Source organism: Poecilia formosa, unplaced genomic scaffold (genome assembly GCF_000485575.1).
Source record: "Poecilia formosa unplaced genomic scaffold, Poecilia_formosa-5.1.2 Scaffold151, whole genome shotgun sequence".
Taxonomy (NCBI): domain Eukaryota; kingdom Metazoa; phylum Chordata; class Actinopteri; order Cyprinodontiformes; family Poeciliidae; genus Poecilia; species Poecilia formosa.
The window spans coordinates 516,247-535,225 of record NW_006800090.1 but is presented as its reverse complement, the minus strand read 5'-3'; the positions used below and the strand labels follow the sequence as shown (position 1 = coordinate 535,225).

At 42.0% G+C, this 18,979-nt stretch overlaps 1 protein-coding gene across 17 annotated transcripts in view; it reads right to left on the bottom strand.

Annotated features, from left to right (window-relative positions):
- The window catches only part of LOC103146054 (receptor-type tyrosine-protein phosphatase F), a 238,871-nt gene that overhangs the window by 32,103 nt on the left and 187,789 nt on the right, over positions 1-18,979 (bottom strand). For 8 of the 17 annotated variants that reach the window (XM_016677236.1, XM_016677241.1, XM_016677240.1 and 5 more), the window contains 4 exons: positions 10,347-10,501; positions 8,384-8,395; positions 5,190-5,302; positions 1,247-1,279 (listed from right to left, as the gene is read on the bottom strand). In XM_016677236.1, coding sequence (XP_016532722.1) covers positions 1,247-1,279; positions 5,190-5,302; positions 8,384-8,395; positions 10,347-10,501 — 313 coding nt within the window. The remainder of the gene's footprint in view (positions 1-1,246; positions 1,280-5,189; positions 5,303-8,383; positions 8,396-10,346; positions 10,502-18,979) is intronic. The other 9 variants (XM_016677245.1, XM_016677249.1, XM_016677250.1 and 6 more) reach the window with 3 other exon arrangements.

Below are 18,979 nucleotides of genomic sequence, written 5' to 3'. Positions count from 1 at the left end.
CCCATTTCTTTGAAATCCCTTTCCCTACAATAGGATGTCTTTCGGCCCCGCCTGGAGCGCTTGGGCTGGATTAATTTCAAACAACCCCCCTGCTGCTCTCCAGCTTCCTCATCGTTGGGTTATTGGATGATTTATTGCTAATCTACCGACACAAATTCACCCTGTGCTTCTGAACTTGAAGAGGCACTTAAAGGAACTCGCAGTTCAGGCCTTAGATTTTTACATGCACTCATCTCCGGCATGGATATTACCCCATTTTGGGCTTTTACTGACGAAATTTGGACAGCTCTTTTTCAGGGAGATGATACGACTTTGATTAATTTTATTAACAGAAATTGGGTTCACAAGTTTGAACTTATGCCAGTAACCCAAACCTCACAAGAACTGTTGTGGAACGAATAAAGATGGATAAAATTAAGCATCTAGAATGCATCTATTGAAAAGTTAACTCCATAAGTAACAATTCGGAGCAAATTTATATGCTTATGTAATTCCAAATTAAATGAAAACTTGTTTTGCCTGTTCATTGAATATATTTGTGATATCATCATTAAGAGAAGAGCTGCATAAAACCTTGAAATATATAAATGACCTTCAAGCTGATTGATGATGCGTGTATGGAAACGTCTGACTGGCACTCTGTACATTATGAGAATATTTAAATGAATACAACACATGGACAACCTGTGAGGTTAAACCATGGATTATTGTTAACCTCACACAGTGCAGACACTTTAAAAAGGTCTTTAGCTGAGCCCATCTGTGAGGTCAAGGGTCAGGCTTTCAGGTGACAGACCTTTGCAAGCTTTTTATTGCATTAATGCAAATGGCTGATGGCCACTTTACAAGATGAGGCCCGACCCATTACGCAAATTTAATCTTATCTCACCGAGGGGCCACTGAGCGCATTACCATCAGTGTGCGTGCGGTTGTGCACGTCTTTTACGGCTACGTTTTTGGTTAAATGGAGGGTGAAGCCATTGATAACAAGGCTAATGTACAACAAGCTCAACTATCCATGAAACCATGCAGGCCTTTGGTGCCGCGTCATAAAGGTGATGTGGGAAAGTTCACAGCCAGTGGAAGGCCATTGGCGCATCCTTGGAGTGCCAGAGGCAACAAGCTTGTAAGCTTGTGATGTCTGTCGGGATTGCATCGGGGGAATGGGTTCAGGAGCGAGCGAGTGAAGAAGAAAAAGACTGCAGCATGTGTGGGAAGTATGCTGTAGGTGAGAAAACAGACTAACTTGGAGTGTTGGGGCAGCGATGAGTGCTGGGACCTGTTGAGAGAGGAGAGTAAAAGCAGGGAGGAAGAAGAAGACTGGATCAATGGAGGCGGCTCAGGATCGCACTCTGGCCAGGCTGGATCTGCACATAACCTTTGGAGCCAGTTAACTCGGAACAGCAGATGGTGATGACCCATCTCTGGGCAATTTGGCCAGCTGAATACAAGTGAAACAGAGCTCAACCTAAAGAAACTCTCCTGTGACGGCATGTACAAAGTCATGAACCACTGACTAAAAGGAGATACAGTATTTCTACAAATGTTTAGATCTTTTAAAGCTTTCCACAGCTTGCTTTATTTGAATTTTATGTGATACGACAACACATAACTGGAAAATTATGAGTCAGTACTTTCTAGAGCCACTTTTTGCTACAACTACAGCTGCAAGTAGGGCTGGATGACATGGCTGAAAAATGTATCACGATATAAGCATTTTATATTAGTCAATAATGATAACTGCTTATTAGTTTTTTTATTTTAAGTCTGTGACATACTGCCAAACTAGTGGTGTAACTTTCTTGTTTTATGCTGCAGTTTTCACTCAAGGGCGTTGTTTATTACTTTTCAGTAGTTATGAAGCAATTGGCAAAACCTGGAACTCAACAGGTTGTTGCTAGGTAACCACAAGTTACTGTGCAGGTTGTTGCTAGGTAACCAAACAGTGAGAGAGTTAGTTGATGCCACCAGGTTTTATTAGCCAACAGTGAGAGGTTGAGCGGCTAAAACTCTGGATCGGAGTTCAGTCAAACTACTGAACATTCTGTCGGACGTATTTTCTTTTAATATTGATCACGTGTCTATCGCAATATTGTTATTGATTTATCGTCCAGCCCTAGTTGCAGGTCTTTCTGAATGCGTCTCTACCAACTCTTAACATCCAGTTTGTCCGTTCTTCTTTGAAAAACAACTCAATCTCAGACTTCATGGAGAGGAACCACGATTTCTGCTGCAAACAATTGATATAATTAGGTCTGGACTTTGGTCTTATTTTTAAACCCACATAGCAGTCAGAAAAGAACATTCATATTGCATTTGAATAAAAATAGAGACAGGTACGAGTGTTTGCAGTCAGACTAATACTGAACATGAACACTGCAGCTGAAAACTGCAAAAAGGAGGCAAACAATAATAAAAAGACAGACTAATTTGCTTTATTATGAGAGCTTGAAAACATTCTGAAAGGCGTCATTAAAAGAGAAGTCTTTGAGATTTAACAGAAATTGTACCTTTTTGAAAGGACTCGGTGGGTTGTGTTTGTTCTTTTCCAAATTGTGGCAGTAAAGCGTGGAACGCTAACCAAAATGACACCTGCTTTGTGCAGAAAAGAGGTAATTTCATAAGCTGAAATTCACCCTCTCTGTTTCTTAACTCGCTGCCTCAAACGTCCTCAATTTGCAACAACTCTAATTTTACGTCTTCCAGCTAAAACGGCCGCTGATGACCAGCCCATGTACACAGGGATCATTTTTATTTCAACCAGGAAAAACACATTTGCTCGCTGTTTTGTGCGAGGACTTTATTAAAGATATAATGATCAAGTCAAATTAAAATCACTATGAATCCTTTCGGTTGCAAACATTGCTTTTCAGAACAAAATGTAATCAAACAGCAGATGCTCAGCAGATGCTTCATTTATTAACATCCTAAATGGAAATATGTTTGTGTCGATAAAAAAATATCATCCAAATTTAAGAGAAAAGAGGCTTTATTTTAATCCTCTTTTCTTTCCGTTTTAGTGTCCTACCTCCCTACTTTGCATCCTTCTTTGTGTCCTACATTCTTTCCTTGCATTCTTCTTTGCGTTCTCCTCTCTTACTTGCATCCTCTTTTGTGTCGTTCTTCCCTTGCATCCTTCTGTATGTCCTTACATCCCTGCCTTGAATCCTTCTTTGTATCCTTACTCCCTTACATCATTCTTTGTCCCCACTCCTTTCCTTGTGTCCTTCTTTTTGCCCTACATTCCTTCCATGGGTCCTTTTTTGTGTCCTCACTCTCAGGTTGCATCCTTCTGTATGTCCTTCCATCTCTTTCTTGCATCCTTTTTTGTGTCCTCCCTCTCTGGTTGCATCCTTCTTTGTGTCCTTCCTTTCTTCATGTCCTACATCCCTTCTTTGATCACTACCTCTGTTCTTGCATCCTTTTTTGTGTCCTTCATCCCTTCCTTACAGCCTTTTCTTTTATTGTGCCTTACATCCTTTTCCCATTGCATCCTTCCTTCCATCCTACCACTCTTCCTTCCTTTTCAGTGTTTTATATTTTATGAACATAAAGAACTCACTTTTTGAAAGATGGGTTGGAAAACTTTGGTTTCTTTACATGGAAACTGTTTGAAATCATTTGCTTAAACTCATTCTACTGTCCCTCTGCAAGTTGTCTCTAAATCCTTCATCAGGCTTTCAAAGGCAGAATCTGAACAAGGTTTGTCAATGATGAAGCAGGTCAGTACCTCCTGCTGCACCAAAAGGAGCAGAAGACATCTGTCAGAAATAAGCGACGCTGATCCAACAACAATCAGAATCAGAGCAGAAACGTTCACCTGCTTGGGACGAATTAAAGGCAGGAAGAGAGAGAGAAAGAGGATGAAGGCTGCGGCTGTTCAACATTCACCCGGCTCCGAGTCTCATACGATTTCACCATCTAGACGGAGCCTCGGTGGTTTTCGATAATCACCACACTTGAAGCAACACATAGAGGCGGTGAGGGAGGAATAGAAGGAAATAAGTGTTGACGTACAGAGAGAGTGAGAGGGTAGAGAACGAGAGGAAAAGAAAAGAGATTACCCTACAGGGGGAAATGGAAGACAAAAGGCGAGAGAGGTGGAGTGGGAGGACGGCAGAACGGGGCTCTTTCAAAGTGGCGGCACTGCTTAATTCCACTGCAGGGGTTCAAAGGGCTGCGTGTGTGTGTGTATGGCAAATGGGATCTTTAATAACCCGCGAGAAGGGACTACACACACACACACACACACAGTAAGAGACGCACGGTCAGACGCGTGCACCAGGGCTGACATTTTCCCTCAGCTCTATTGTTCCCTGGGCCCGGCTCACCTTGACATCAGAGGCAGCAGGACTCATTACCAGCTGGGGGGAGAGAGAGGAGGACGAGCGAGCACCAGGGGAGGAGGAGGAGGAGGAAGATCAGGAGGAAGCAGGAGGAAGGCTGATCCTGCAGAAGTCTCCCCCACCTTCCTCCTCCATCCTCCCACTTCACTGCTGCGTGCGTGTGTGGACAGAATCTGAATCTCCTCATCCTGACTCGACTCGAACTGTCAGCTGGCCGTGATAGCCACAAAAAATTAAGCTCAGCTTCAAAGAATGAGCTTTCGTTTCTTTTTCCACCTGAATTTGTGAAACTAACAACGTAAAATAAGCAGGTCATGTCAAGGTCACAAAATAACCAGCAGATGAATAGAAGATATAATAAGAATCCAGTTTGAAAGTAAAAAAAAAAAGAAGAAATGATATCGACATCGAGGAACAACATGGAGGCTTGTTTTTTACCAGTTTCTACTGCAAATATCTCAGTGCACTTTAATAAGACAAAACTAATTTACAAGTAACTTTTGAGAAAGATATACAAGATATATATTCCTTAATGTTATTGAAAAAGTACTAGTTCAACTGGGAGATTATTTCTCTTATAACATAGGAAAAATGTTTTGCTATAAGGGAAAAAAATCCACTAGTGGAACTAGTTGTTTTTTATTAATATTAAGGAATTACTGACTTACAACAAGCTCCTATGTCGTTGCTGATGCTCTACAGTGTGTTGACGAAATCCCAATAAAATCCACTGAAGTTTGTGGTTAAAACGTGACAAAACGCAGGAACATTTTTGGAGATTAGACAAGTTATTTATAAAACGCAACTTTACAGAGACGGGATTGTTGTGGCGTTATTAATCACCTGGGGTTTGGTAGTTGAGTCGTCTCATCTCTACGGGGTCGGAGGAGTTGCCCAGCAGCGAGTCCTTCACGCCGCCTGAATGCTCGTCTTTCGGTAAAGGTGACGCCCGCTTTCTGCAGAAGCAAAGGGAGAAAACAAGGCGATGAATTCACCCTGCTCGCATTGTCTCGTCTGAAATAAATAAACGCATGAAAAAAGCTCTAATGTAGTCATCGGTTTTGCAGGAAAACTCTTAAGCAGAAATGACAGGATGATTTAAAATGACATTAATAATTACTATATGCACACACTTTGACTCATTTGCACACTTGATGAAGTTAATGGTGCATTTAATGGCTCTCGAAGCTACTTCTAAGGACAGGAAAATCAAGAGACAGTGGGGGCCAGGGGCCTCATTCCCATTAGTTTGAAAGGAAACTTGAATTTAATGTGTTTGAAGAAGCACCATAATTTTGCTGGAGTGGGCTAGGTTGCGTTTGTTGCTGGATCGGTGACAGCTGCTGTGCGGAAACGTGAGTATGTGTTTGCAGAGATTTAAATGTGTGCTGTGGCGGCGGCTGCTGCTGCTTGCATGCATCTGTGTGTGTGTGTGTGTGTATGTGTGTGTGTGTGTGTGTGTGTGTGCGTGTGTGCGTGTGTGTGTGTGTGTGTGTGTGTGTGTGTGTGTGTGTGTGCGTGCGTGCGTGTGTGCTAACAACACATTGTGTTTACTGGCTTCCCAGATTGAGAGGAAAACAGGCGGCTGCTGTAATTAGCTCATCAGCTGGGTGGCACAACACTGGATAATTAGACCAGTTCTGCAGCACCTGTGCTGCCAGGCCCGGCCGCACCGCATCCAGCAGAACAGAACAGCGCCGCTTGGACCGGCTTAGCGCAGCCGACCGTAGGTTCGTCCATCAGGCAGAGGAAAGTAACAGCAAACGCAGCCTTGCCTGTATTCAGACACCCAGCATCTGTTGACGCGCAAACAGGCAAACAGATGCGCACACACACACACGCTCACACCCACACGCTCACACACACACGTACAGCTGCAGACTCGCAAACCTCCTGACAGCAAATGGAAATGGGCAGAAAGAAGCATCAGGGCGCCCCGTGGAAATTTCACATCTCATTGCACTCCATTTGCAAGTGGCGAGCATGGTTTTAAGAAGGAGCGGGGGCCTTCTGTCGAGGCACGTCGTGGCGAGAATACACAAAGTCTGCGATGCACGGGAAGCCTTAACCTGGTACCCTCCCCCCCTCTGCCCCCCCTGCGCTCTGCTGCCGGGGCTCGGGCCTCACCGCCACCTGTTATCTCTTGCTGCAGGGGCTTAAGCTAATGCTGCAGGCATGACAGCTAATCTCTGACAAGCATCTCCTCCTTTCCAGCCGAGAGCTGAGCCAGACCGTGTCCAGTTTTACCCAGAGATCGCTGCTGGGGCCGTGCAGGGCTGAGGGTGAGGGAGTGGGGGTGGGCCGTGAGGGTCTATGAGGTGCCCAAACTTTTTGTCAGAGGGGCCAAAAAATGTCAAGTATTTTTCTTTTTATTTATAATTGCAAAAACTGTTTTACTTTTTTGATGTTTACCTGCTAAATAAACAACAAACTAAACAGTGCTTACTGGAAATAAGCAAAGCAGTTAGATTTCTGTAGGCAATCTTTCAGGCTGAACATCTTCCAGATGCGTCTTTTAAGCAACAAGAATAGGATTTTGCTCACTCTTGCTTTATTTTGCCAAGCTTATTAAATGTCTCCATTTCACTTAAAGCTCCTGGGTGCTTCAGGTCGCCATTACTAATAAATTGAAATTAAAAGCAAAAACCTGGATGAATACTGCATGTTGCACCTTACATTTTCTATTTTAAGATTCTAATTGTATCTTTTCCTAAAGGCTTGGCATGAAAAGTTCACCATAACCTTGTTTTTAAATGTGTATCTGCATTAACTGTCTGAACTGGCAAACCACATTGAGGCTATTCTTGAACTGTGATCAAGGGCCACAAATGCACACAGGTTAAAGTCATTCGATGATGCATTCATTCTGTGCAAAAATGCTTGGCACTACAGGTGTTAGGAATGTCTCCTTTGTACATTTCTGTGGTGATAAAGGTCTTAAATTTCACTCATAATGGTCTTAAAAAGGTCTTAGATTCAATTTAATTTTATGTGCATCTGTTCTATAAAATGAAAACCATAAAGGATATTTTTATTTCCATGTTTAAGAATGTGGTATGTAAAGTTAAACTTTTAACTTTTACTTAAAGAAAACACTTCTGCAGGACTGGCTAGAAACATAGCACAACTTCTAACACTAGCTTTTCTTTCACCCTTTATATAAATACGTATTATTTCTGTATAATTTTGGAGTTCAGGTTTCTACTTATAACGTGACAGAATGTGGAGATATGAATAGTTTTGCAGTGCTCTGCAGCCTCTGACCCAGTGATGCTTTGGTGCTGCTGTATAGTAAACATGTCAGAAAGCCCATGTGGGGTTTTCCATCTCTGGCTCAAAATGAGGGTGAAGACGAGTGAAAACACGAGTTCGCAGAGTGTGAGGTAACGAGGAGTCTTAATGAGGGTAGAACCGGGCCCTTTGTTGAGACTCCTGCCACCAGGAAGCAGAGAGATGCAAAAAAAAAAGGGGCTAAAAGTGGAAGAAAAGTGTCTCAGTGGAAAATGTCAGCCTAAAAAATGAGGACGTGTCTTTTTGAGCAGTCTACCCCCTCCAGAACTCCCGCCTCCAATGTCTGGCATTTACTTCACAATGGCCCATTCAGCAGCAGGTGATGCCTTGGCATATTCAGATGGGGCCAATCTTGGAGGGGCACACTGTGACTTGCTGGATAATGAAACACAGCATGGAGACAAACCATGGCAGACAGGACAATCTGAGGAGGAACGCTGGCTCTAGATGTGGAACATGCACTGGTACACGGACGTGACCCGGGGGTTCCCTCAACCTCAGCTGTCAGGGGGTGCAGAGTCGGCTGCTTCGTCTTGTAAACCTCACCAAATTGGAGCAGATAACCGCTTGATTTCGTTTTACTGCTGTTCTGTTTAAATGTCCTTTTTGTGTGTGTGTGTGTGTGTGTGTGTGTGTGTGTGTGTGTGTGTTTCCAGCAGCTAACTTTGCACCCCTCCTGAGCTCATGAAACAAATAAGAACAAGTAGTGGTGCATGAAGCTATGATGCAACGCTGAGAGTACCCACCTTTCCTGCTTGCTGCATTCACAGGGGCAAGAAACAAAAGATAGAGGGGGAGGAGTTAATGTGTAATAGCTATTCATGAACTAAAAATATCAACAACAACTTGAAAGCACAAGGAGAGAGAGAGAAGAAAAAAGAGAATAACAGTTGCAGGAGGCTTTGTAGAACAGGCTCATCACTGTTTGCTGCTGGGCTCTGCAGGAAGCAATAACAACCAGAGCTACAGTGTGATTATTCCTATGCACATTTACCGCCAGTCCACAGTGAAAAGGCCACACAGCCTCCTCCCCACAGTCCCTGCTGTCAATCAGCATCTACACAGAGAAAGGGACTTCCACACAAGAGGATGTGCTACTCAGCAGCGAGCTGTCTCAAGGCCTATTATTAACCGGCGGCTCTTTAAGTCTGCCGGAGACAGCTGCTGCACAGGCTGCCGATGGCAGCTCGGGGAGGCAGGTATGATGCGAGACGCAGAATCCGTAATGGAGCTGCCAGGACGAGGAAGAACGAGGGACTTAATCAGCAGGAAGGGAAACGAGGTAAATAAGGAGCTGCAGGTTCAAATGGGATCCCTATAAATGTCCACATCATTGTTTTAAACCCCCTTTTTTTTTATTATGTTAATATTAGGGCCAGAACAATTAATCGTGATTAATCAATTTCTGAATAAATCGTTAGCTAATTTAGCAATTGATTAATCGTTGACTCTATAAAAGGTCATTTACTGAGAGAACAACAGACTAAGAGAAGTAATAAAGCCAAAACGGTACAAAAAATATATACAAATTCTGTACTAAGAATAAAAAAACTTATTTCTTTGTTAATATGTTCTACTCAAAACACCTCAAGAAGCATAGTTTTAGCTTCACCTGGTTCAAATTCTGTTAAAAAATAAGAGAATGTGCTGTTAATAGCCTTTTGTTATCCAATTCTTAATCTGCTAATCTGAAAAATACCCTACGTTGAATTGTCAAGCAGAAAGATCTGAACTTTTCACATGTTGATGTTTTTAGTTGCAGATGCATCCTTTGCTACAAATGGAATGTTTATTTTCTGATTGAAACATTTTATTGAATGATTTGTTTATTTGCATTTTTAAAATACGGAATCGTAGAACATTTGAAGTAAGAGAAAACTAACTTTTGAGCTTGTCAATAATTTCCTAATACTGATAGAAAATTACTGGTTCCACAGGCCGATTATTTCACTTATAACGTGGGAAAAATGTCTTATTATGAGTGAAATAATCTCCCAATGGAACTAGTACTTTTTCATTGATGAAGGAATTATTGACTTAAAACAGACTGGAAACTTACTTGTAAGCTACATTTGTCTTATTTTAAGTATTTGTGTTAGAAACTAACTGAAAATACTTGGTAATATTTCGTTTTTGAAGCGTAAAAAATCATGTATTAACACATGAACGACTGAAAAGGCGCAATTAGAGCTCAAGAAGGAGAACAGAGACAGTGAGAGGAGCCCGACTCTCCACAGCACCTGTTTCTAATCATGGTGCTCTGCACAGGGGCAGCTCAAGCGCTTTAAAGAGATATTGACTGAGCTTTTAGCTAAGCCCTCTGCTGCTGCCGTCTGTTTCTTTTTCTGAAGTGACCAATGGTGTTGCCAAAACACATTTTTCACTCCCACCCTAAGCACGTTTGACAGCCAGGCTGCGATTTTATTAAAGCAGGTATGTCAGCTGCCAGTTCATCTGACACTTAACACGGCATTGTTGACAACTGCCAAGTGGGCCGAAATCTCTTTGTCTGAGACACAAATCAATCTCATCTCTCTCTCTCTCAATGTTGAATTCTACAGTCGGAGAAACTGGTCTTATTGTTTTGTTTGTGAGCAGTTCAAGCAATTTATTTTTTTTTATATGAATCCAACAGAAACCTTTAATCGCCGACTTTGCTGTCGTTTCACCTAAAGAAAAGCACAGGAGTGAAAGCCAAAAGCAACGTACTTTTTAAACAGAAGGATGGCGATGACGATGATGATGATGACGACCACTGCCAGCACGGGGCCCATGACCCACAACATCTCAGGCTGATCCCCAATGCTGGCCACCGGTTTTGGGATCTGGATTCGCTCAGAGTAAGGGCTGGACGAAAAGGTCATCTGTTGGGAGAAAAACAAACAGTGTTTACTTCAGTACTCACCGCAGAAAACTGAAGATTAATCAACAACTATCTGTGATCAGAGCAGATGGTCTTATTATTAATACAGATGCCTTCTCAATTAATTATCAATGTGTAGTATTATACTATATGGATCCATTAGATTCAGATTAGAAAGGATTTTTAATTAATGAAGTTATTTTTCTTCCACACTTTTTCCTTCCACCAAACTTGAAATTCTGTTAACATTCAGCTTCTCAGCAGTGAGCCTTTGTGGCTTCCCCTCATTTAGGAACAAATCTTTCTCATATTTGTTTCTTTTATTGGTCTTTATGTAGAGCTGAACAATATATTGAGTCACAATATCAATATGCTTAGAATTGAAACTCAAAAGACTAGATGAGATGACCTGCAATCTCTCTGAGGCTCTAATCGTATATCTGGTGAATTGGTGGATCATCCCTGCTGTTGGATCCCAGATATTATCTAGATTTCAGCGATCAAGATGTTAAAGTTCATAAAATGGGCAATATTGCATTGATATTGCAATTAATTTTTTTTCCCCCAAATATTAAGCGGCTCTGATTTTATATAATATTCCACAGATTTCCTTTGTTAAATAACTCTGCACGCCATAAGTACTTCATAAAATTAAATATGAAATATCTACACAGATCAGTCTTTCCAGGATTTTGCAATTTTGTGGTGCAAATTTAGAAAAGTTTGCAAGGAATTTTGCAATATTTCCGCTTAGAAATGACGTTACACGTGACTCACTGTATCGATTATGACTTGACATCTAGTAGACTTGACATCGAGGCAGCAGAGTAGTAGATGTGAGGAATACTGCCTCCTGCAGGTGGGAGTTAGCATCACTTAAACCTGATGTTTTTCATCATTTTTGCGCAAAATTTGCGGAAAACTCACAATTATGCATCAGCGCAAAAAAAGCTACAGGGATCTCTTGATTTGGTTGTTCTGGATTGATTGTAATTTGGCGTCTGGAGTCTAGATGGCGGGTCACATTCGGCCCCCGGGCCTCGAGTTTGACAAGTGGTTTAGATGAAACCTACATGACACTTTTTCTTGTGAACAAACCAACTGGATTAATTTAATTTCTTTTTATAAGAGTATTTCTGTTTGAACAAACCGAGATGCTGGATGACAGCAGCGGGGGTGCGAGGGGAAAGACAGGGAGGTGGGGATGAGCGCACGCATCCCTTGGTTCGCTGAGATAAATGGGGGCACAGACGAGGACTCATCCCTTCTTCATTAGTGATCACACCGTGACGGAGACAGAAGAGGAGGAGGAGGAAGGTGACGGTGCGGGTGCATTTCCACCTTGCTTGTAAATGAGACATCTTTCCACTTAACGTCTCCAAATTACGGCGTGGAGGAGGGCTGGCGGGGAGGCATGTAGGTGTGTGTGAGAGTGTTTCTAAGGGAGCGCGAGTAGACAAAGCGATGCAGTGTTTAAAGGAGGGAAAAAAAAGAAAAGAGTGACGAAGAGAGAGAATAACTGAGAAAAACAAGCTGACAGACGAGAAAGAGGGAGGCGTGTGTCGTTAGAGCTCAGCGTGCCACCTATTGAGTGTTCCTGGGATGTGCAGGTGGAGGGAGTAGTGACAGATCGCAGACCTCGGAGGGAATTGGGCTCCCAGCATGCGGCGGGAGCGGCAGGGCAGCAGGCAGCGGTAATCCGCATCATTAGCCGCGCAGCAGCCCGCTCTTTGGCACACAGGCAGATATTAATTGGAAAGATAAGCCGAGATGAGCTCAAACAGTCCTGCGCCTCTGTCATATAGTTCTGTTATCTCTCTTACTCTTGGGCAACTGCCGGAAAAATTCACATTATGAGTGCGCGCGCGATGCAGCATGTCTCAATCGCGCGCCGATGTTCGGCACACACGCGAGGTAGCTCAAGCAGGAAAGCGAAAAGATTCACATTTTCATAAAAACAGCATCGGCTCACATAGCACCGTCTTTACTTTTGTCATTTCTCACAAACACACACACACAGTGAGGCGGGTTCGCTCCGGCTCCGAGCGCCCGTGGGAGGAACCCATTATCTAAAGGCGAAGGGAGAACGGAGCCGCTGCGGGACGCCGCCTGTGTGACGACACCTCCGGGCTTCCTGTTGTATGGGGATGGCCCAGAAAGAGGCTTAGGGACGCAGCCCTGCAGGGAATCCTGGGAAAATGTCCCCCTTTTTTGCTGCAGTAACAAATAACTGCAGCTGTGGCTTCAGACAGGAGCAGAACAAAAAGAGAGGGCTTTTTGTCTGTTGGTCACGGCCGTGCAGTGGGATCATCCATTTGAACAGCCCTAATATCTGATAAAAGCTCAGTCACGCAGCTAATAACGCTCCTGGGCTCTCCGAGCATCACAAAGACGGCATGAGGGTGTGAAGGAATGTGTGAGGCTGACGGTGAGTCAGAGATGGTGAGAGACGTCAGGTTGTCCCTCACAGCTCAGAATAGACGCGTAATTCTGTCTGCAGTCGGACAACGGAGGGTTCAGGGTTCACTCACTGGCTGCATTTCCTCTGAGCATTAAGTTGCAGAATTCAACATTTTTAAAATTAACTTGCTTAATGGAAAAACTCGTTTTTTGATCAAAGAAAGTCCGCTCTAGGATGAGGTGATTTTTCGGCCTTACAGAATACATCTATTTTTTAAAACTACAATGGAAGCACCTTTTTTTTTTCCAATCACGAGTCACGTGATCAACAGCCGGACGTTACTCAAAGTGAAAACCATGAAGAAAGTGACAGGAAGTAGTAGGAGGAAAATGGTTTGTTTTTGTTTCTTTCCAATGTGCAGTTGGATCCACCAGAGCTCTCAAGGTTCATAAAAAGTTGTGTGTCTTTCAAATGTGTTAACGCCATAGTTCTTCTGTAAAATCGTTGACTACAATTTCCGTAAAGTGCAGCGTAAGTAGCCGCTCCAAAGTATAAGGCGATTGTCGCTCCAATGAGACAAACCCCTGAATAAGACGCTGAGATGGCTGATAGGTGATGAGCGCTAGCACAATGGCTGAATTATGAATGCAAAGGTAAGCGTCTAGACACGACATACGGATGGATAAGGCCCGACTTTTTGAATCCCAGTTGCCATTCCCAATCACATATTTGGAATTCATGGGAATTACAAACATACTTGCCTCTAAATTGAAGCTTTTCACGCCTCTTCAATGGAGAAATTGATGGACACGGAAACCTTGAACAGGGATTTGTCCCATATTGTAGCGTTATAAAAACCCTATCTGGTGATCCGGAGGCTCCAGCTGTCAATAAGCTTTGTTTGAGTACTTAGGAGCTCGAGTGTAAGAAGTAGCAGTAATTTATTTCACTTTGTTACTCCTTTTTTTCACATTATATCCTTCTCAGAAGTCTTTTTCAGCTAATTTAACTCAAGTGCTTACTCTATAAGTCTAAAAGTGATTACAGAGTTGCTCCTAGACTGATCTTATGAGACAAAATTGAGAACGAAAATGAGATATTGGATAAAGATTTAATACTTTTCTGCTAAATCCTACGGCAAAAGGAGCAGCCAGTAGAAACCATGGATGCTTTAGTCTCTAGAAAGAGTATTTGGTTATTTGTGTGCATCTGTTAGAGCGAGGGTATGTGTAACATCAGTTTTTCAAAGCCTTTTGTCAAACTCCTTTGAGCCTCTACAAGTGAGCGTGTTTGTCTAGGTCGCAGCCGCAGAGAGAGCTAGAGCGTGTGTGATTTCCGAGTGTTTGAGGCGCAGTGAGTGAACAGGAGGGAGGGATGAGGCGATGAGAGACGCCACGGAAAAACTAGACACACACACAGAGGTGTCGTGGTAGCAGTGAGCTAGCTCGGCCCATGGGCTACGCGGCGCCCTCCTCCGCCACCCCCAGATCCTTCGAGGAAGAGTTATGTACGGAAGAAGATTAGGGCCACAAAAAAAAAACAAAAAAAATCTTAGGGTTATGTCACTTGAGGGTTGTTGTTCATGAAAAAAAAAATCATGTAGCTATTTCTTCCTTCTTGTATTAATTGTAAACCTGCATCTCATTTGTACTGAAAGCTTGCCCTAAAACTTTGAGTTTTAAGACTAGATTTGCCTGATGGTGCATAAACACTGTTGATTATGAGAAAAAAGTCAGAATCTTGAAATCTAATACTGTCAATCTATGTCAAAATCCAAATAAATAGACAGATATCCTTAGGTGTGTGTCAGTTATGTTGCTAGTGTGTGAAAAATAATCACATAACTATTTCTTCCTTGTAGAAGAAATAGTTATGTGATTAAAAATGCAGGTTTTGTAAACCTGCATTTTATTCATACTGAAAGCTCATCCCAAATTTATTTTACAGGTTTGAGTTATTTTGCCTGATGGCTAGGCCTGTCACAATAATCAACAAATCAATTAATCACATGATAAATTAAAACAAAGTCAATAATTTCCATTGGTACGATTTATCGTTTCTCTCCTTTTTTCTCTCTTTCTACCAAAAACAGGGTGATAAAAGTCTTCAGTTTGGTGCTTTGGTCTCACACTAATAAAGGTCAATTTTGTTTACAAAAACTTCAGAATTCATTTCATTTGTTGTTTTTTTATTTATTTTGGATATCTAAAATGCCTTCCAGTTTCAGTTCATTAGAATTTAAAGCTTATCGATCTTTTAGATTGTGCTCTTGCATTATTATTTTGCCATACTACCATCACTTAAACATGGCCTCAAAACAACAATATCATTTATCGCAATAACTTGTGGAACAATTTATCGTCTGGCAAAATTTGTTATTGTGACAGGCCTACTGATGGCACATAAACAACTAAAACAATTCTGATTCTGAAAAAAAGTCCAATTTTGAGAAAAGTCAGAATTCTTAGTTAAAAGTCTGAATCTTTTCTTTCTTTCCCAGTGGCCCCAATCCTCTCCCGTAGATCTGCCGCACGCAGCATGTGCGCATTTGTTGCGACTCGCTGCTGACCCCCCTGGCTCCCTCGCCTCCCGTAAAGTGGCTTAAATAAGCTGCAGGGCAAGCGCCAGACAGGACAAACAAACAAACATGCACAGACGCCTGCTATGTATCCACAACTTCCGCCGCCACCCCAGGGGTCCCGAGGAGCCCACACAGTCCCTTCACACTGCGTGACAAAGTGAAAGACATGGAGAGGGCGGGCAACAAGATTTTAGTGACAAAAAGTAGGAGAAATAAAATATATCTGTCTTTCTCTGTGAGAAACAGAAACGTGGCTACAGGGTACCGTCTACCCTTCGTCTTGTCCTGCAGTTTCTCCTTTGTGCTTTTTTCCTTCATTCAGTTTCATCCTTGCATGTCCCGCCAGTCATTCAGCAGCAGAAAGGGCACTTCCTCCTTGCTCTTGAGCTGTCTGAATGCCAAGCCTTCATTTCAAACACAGTTATAAGCGGAGTTTGCAATAAATCCCCTGAAATCCCAAAATACAGGATGGAAAATGTCGAATTACATCTAATAGTACTATAAAAACCCACAAAAGACATTCTGCGTGGCCTAAGTACGCCGTGGAAAGTCATTTAAGAAATATAGCATCATAATTTCCGTGAGTACTCAGTGTTTTACACTCATTTTACATATAAAATACTGAAGATCACAAATGAGCTTAAGGCAGCGGACAGATTTGAAATATAGAAATTGGAAAAAAGATGGATGGATGGAAATGAAATGAGGCCGGAGATTCGACTATATGGCAGAAAGAGATAAATACATGGAAGAAAGTGTGACAAAGGAAGAAAGGAACAAATAGATTTAGGACACAAGGAACAGTAAAAAGAGTGGGAGGACACATCAAGGATATAATGGTGGTGAAACACAAAGGACAGAAAGAATGGCAGTGGGACAAAAGGATGGAAGGAAAGAAGTAAGGAACAAGACAGAAAGGACATGTGGAAGGAAGGACAGAAAGAAGCATAGACAACTTTTAGACATCAGGAAAGTGACTTAGGTCTGGAATGTTTCCAAATTCTTTTCTTCTTTGCAGACTGAGTTAAAGTCCAGAACTAAACCAAAGTGAAACTGGGTTTAGTTCATCTTTTTTTGTCTCCAAATCCCAATGAAACACATCAGCGTTTGCTCAGAATGAATCCCTGCAACCCTTTACAACAAGAAGATCCATGTTTCCCTCTTCAACCATCAGGGGCTTCGACTTTTAGCCTGATTGGTGTCTACAAATGTAAAATGCATTGGGCGCCGCTTTGGTAATTCTTTTTCTTCAGCTTGTCCTTCATAAATAAACTAGAGCATCAATACATAAAAAGCATCCAGACAACTGGAGGCGCCATCTCTGGGAGAAGATGCTAGCCGCTAGATAAACAATGCTAGCTGCCACCCTCAAAAAGCTGCACCTGAAGACACTCAAAACTAGAGATGCACTTAATTATTATTTTAGTAATAATAATTATTACTAAAATAATTATTATTGATTAGATTAATCGGATTAACGAAAGGCCACATTCTGAAGATTTTCAGATAAATACCTAAACTTTAATGCAAATAAACACAATTAAATTTCTTTTTTAAATAAGAAAATGAATATTTTCTTGCCTAAAATCCAATAACATAGCATTCCTTTACTGTATGCTTGATCATCTGTAGCAAAGGAAGCATCTGCAGCTAAAACAATGATTTTAACATCAACATATTGAAAAGCTCAGCCTTTTCTGTTCGACTTAACATCAGTACAGTGTCGGGCTGATCTGTTGATTTTTTTTTTTGTGTGTGTGTGTTAATCAATTAATAGCTGGACAGGAAAAAGTGCTAAAGAGTAGATTTATTTTAGTAAATACGAACCAAGTGCAGCTAAAAATGTACCTGAGGAACATATTTACAGACGAAGAAAGTTTTTTTTTATATTATATGCAAAATGTGTATATTGTTGTACATTTTTATGTTGTCCTTTAAGCAAATTGCAGTTTTTTTTATTGTCGGTATACTCCAATTGACAGATAACTGATCCCTAAATTAGTTGACAATAATGCCAGTAATTGATTAATCACAATTAATACGATTGATCGTTTCAGCCCTACTCGAAAAAACTACAAAAACACCTCAGATATCGTGTTTTCATAGTCCCCTCTCCCCTTCAACTCTTCTTTCTATCCTATAATTGTTTACTAAATTAGTTCCATAATCGATTAAACACAATTAACATGATTAATTGTTTCAGCCATATTAAAAAAACAACAACAAAAAAAACCCCACAAAAAGCATCTTGTTTTCATAATCCCCCTCTTGATACTGTTCGTTTGAGCCTTTTAAATTTTAACAGCAGCTTGTCTTCAGTGTTCGGGGTGTTTGGAGCTTGAAGCAACAGAATTAGCGCTACAAAGCAAACTCTCCACGAGAGTGAGGAGAATACAGATGCTTGGATAAAACTCCAAAGAGCAAATCTGATCGCTCGGTTTGGGTTCCTCTCTCTGCCAAATCCTGACTTTTTCTCTTATCACGAGGACAGCACACGGTGGAACAATCACCTCCTCTGCTGTCGGTTCGCTTCGTCTCATCGGAGCTTCACAGGCTGGACTGGACACAAGGCAGAAATGGGGGGAAAAAAGAGGAAAACATCCCGTCCTCTCTGTTGCACTCCAGCACCACCCCTCCTCTCTGCCTCAGATCACACAGTAGTTCTTTCTCCTTCCTCCCTCAGTCTCTTTTCGCATTAAATGATACTGTTTATACACACCCAGCATCTATCATCTTATTTCACACTTCCCCCGGCTTGTTTATCCGCCTTTGGTGCTGGGGAGACATGGAGGCGCATTCTCCTCTCCTTTCTCTCGCTTGCTCCCCCTCCGTTCTCAGACTCTCTTCAACCACTAGCGGCTGCTTGTGGCCATTGATATACGAGGGCTTATTAAACCCTGGCGGTCCCGTTTGATCCACACTAGGGGAGTTTGTGGAAGCCTAGTAAAGACACAAGTCATTTATTCCACTACTTGTTGTTTTATTCTCCTGGGTCGGGTGAAGATCCTGCTCCAGGCAGCATCTGCCTGCTGCACACTTCACCTTCTTCTTCTTCTTCTTCTACCCAGCGCCTTTGGTAATAAAACGTCTGCAAATGCCGCGTGGGGGCCAACAAAAACAAACACCGCTGCGGCGTCTGACTGACAGGAGTTGTGCTGCAATCAGTGACAGACTACACAAACAATGGATGCTCTGGAGTGGGCTCGTTATTTCAAAACTACAGTGTATTGTACCAAAATCTGCGTACTCTGTGTAATTTTTCATGTTTAGTGACATTACAAGTGCAAACTTCAATGTATTTTATTAGGATTTAATGCGATAGGCAAACACAAAGTAGTCCAACTGGAGATGCAACGTCGATCTCAATCAGTTTAGCACACAATTGTTTTTTACAAAATAGTTCCAGCTCAGTCAGATTGGTGATACTTTAACTTGGTCACATAAAATACTGATAAAATTTAATAAAGTGTGTGGTCGAGATGTGAAATATATTAAAA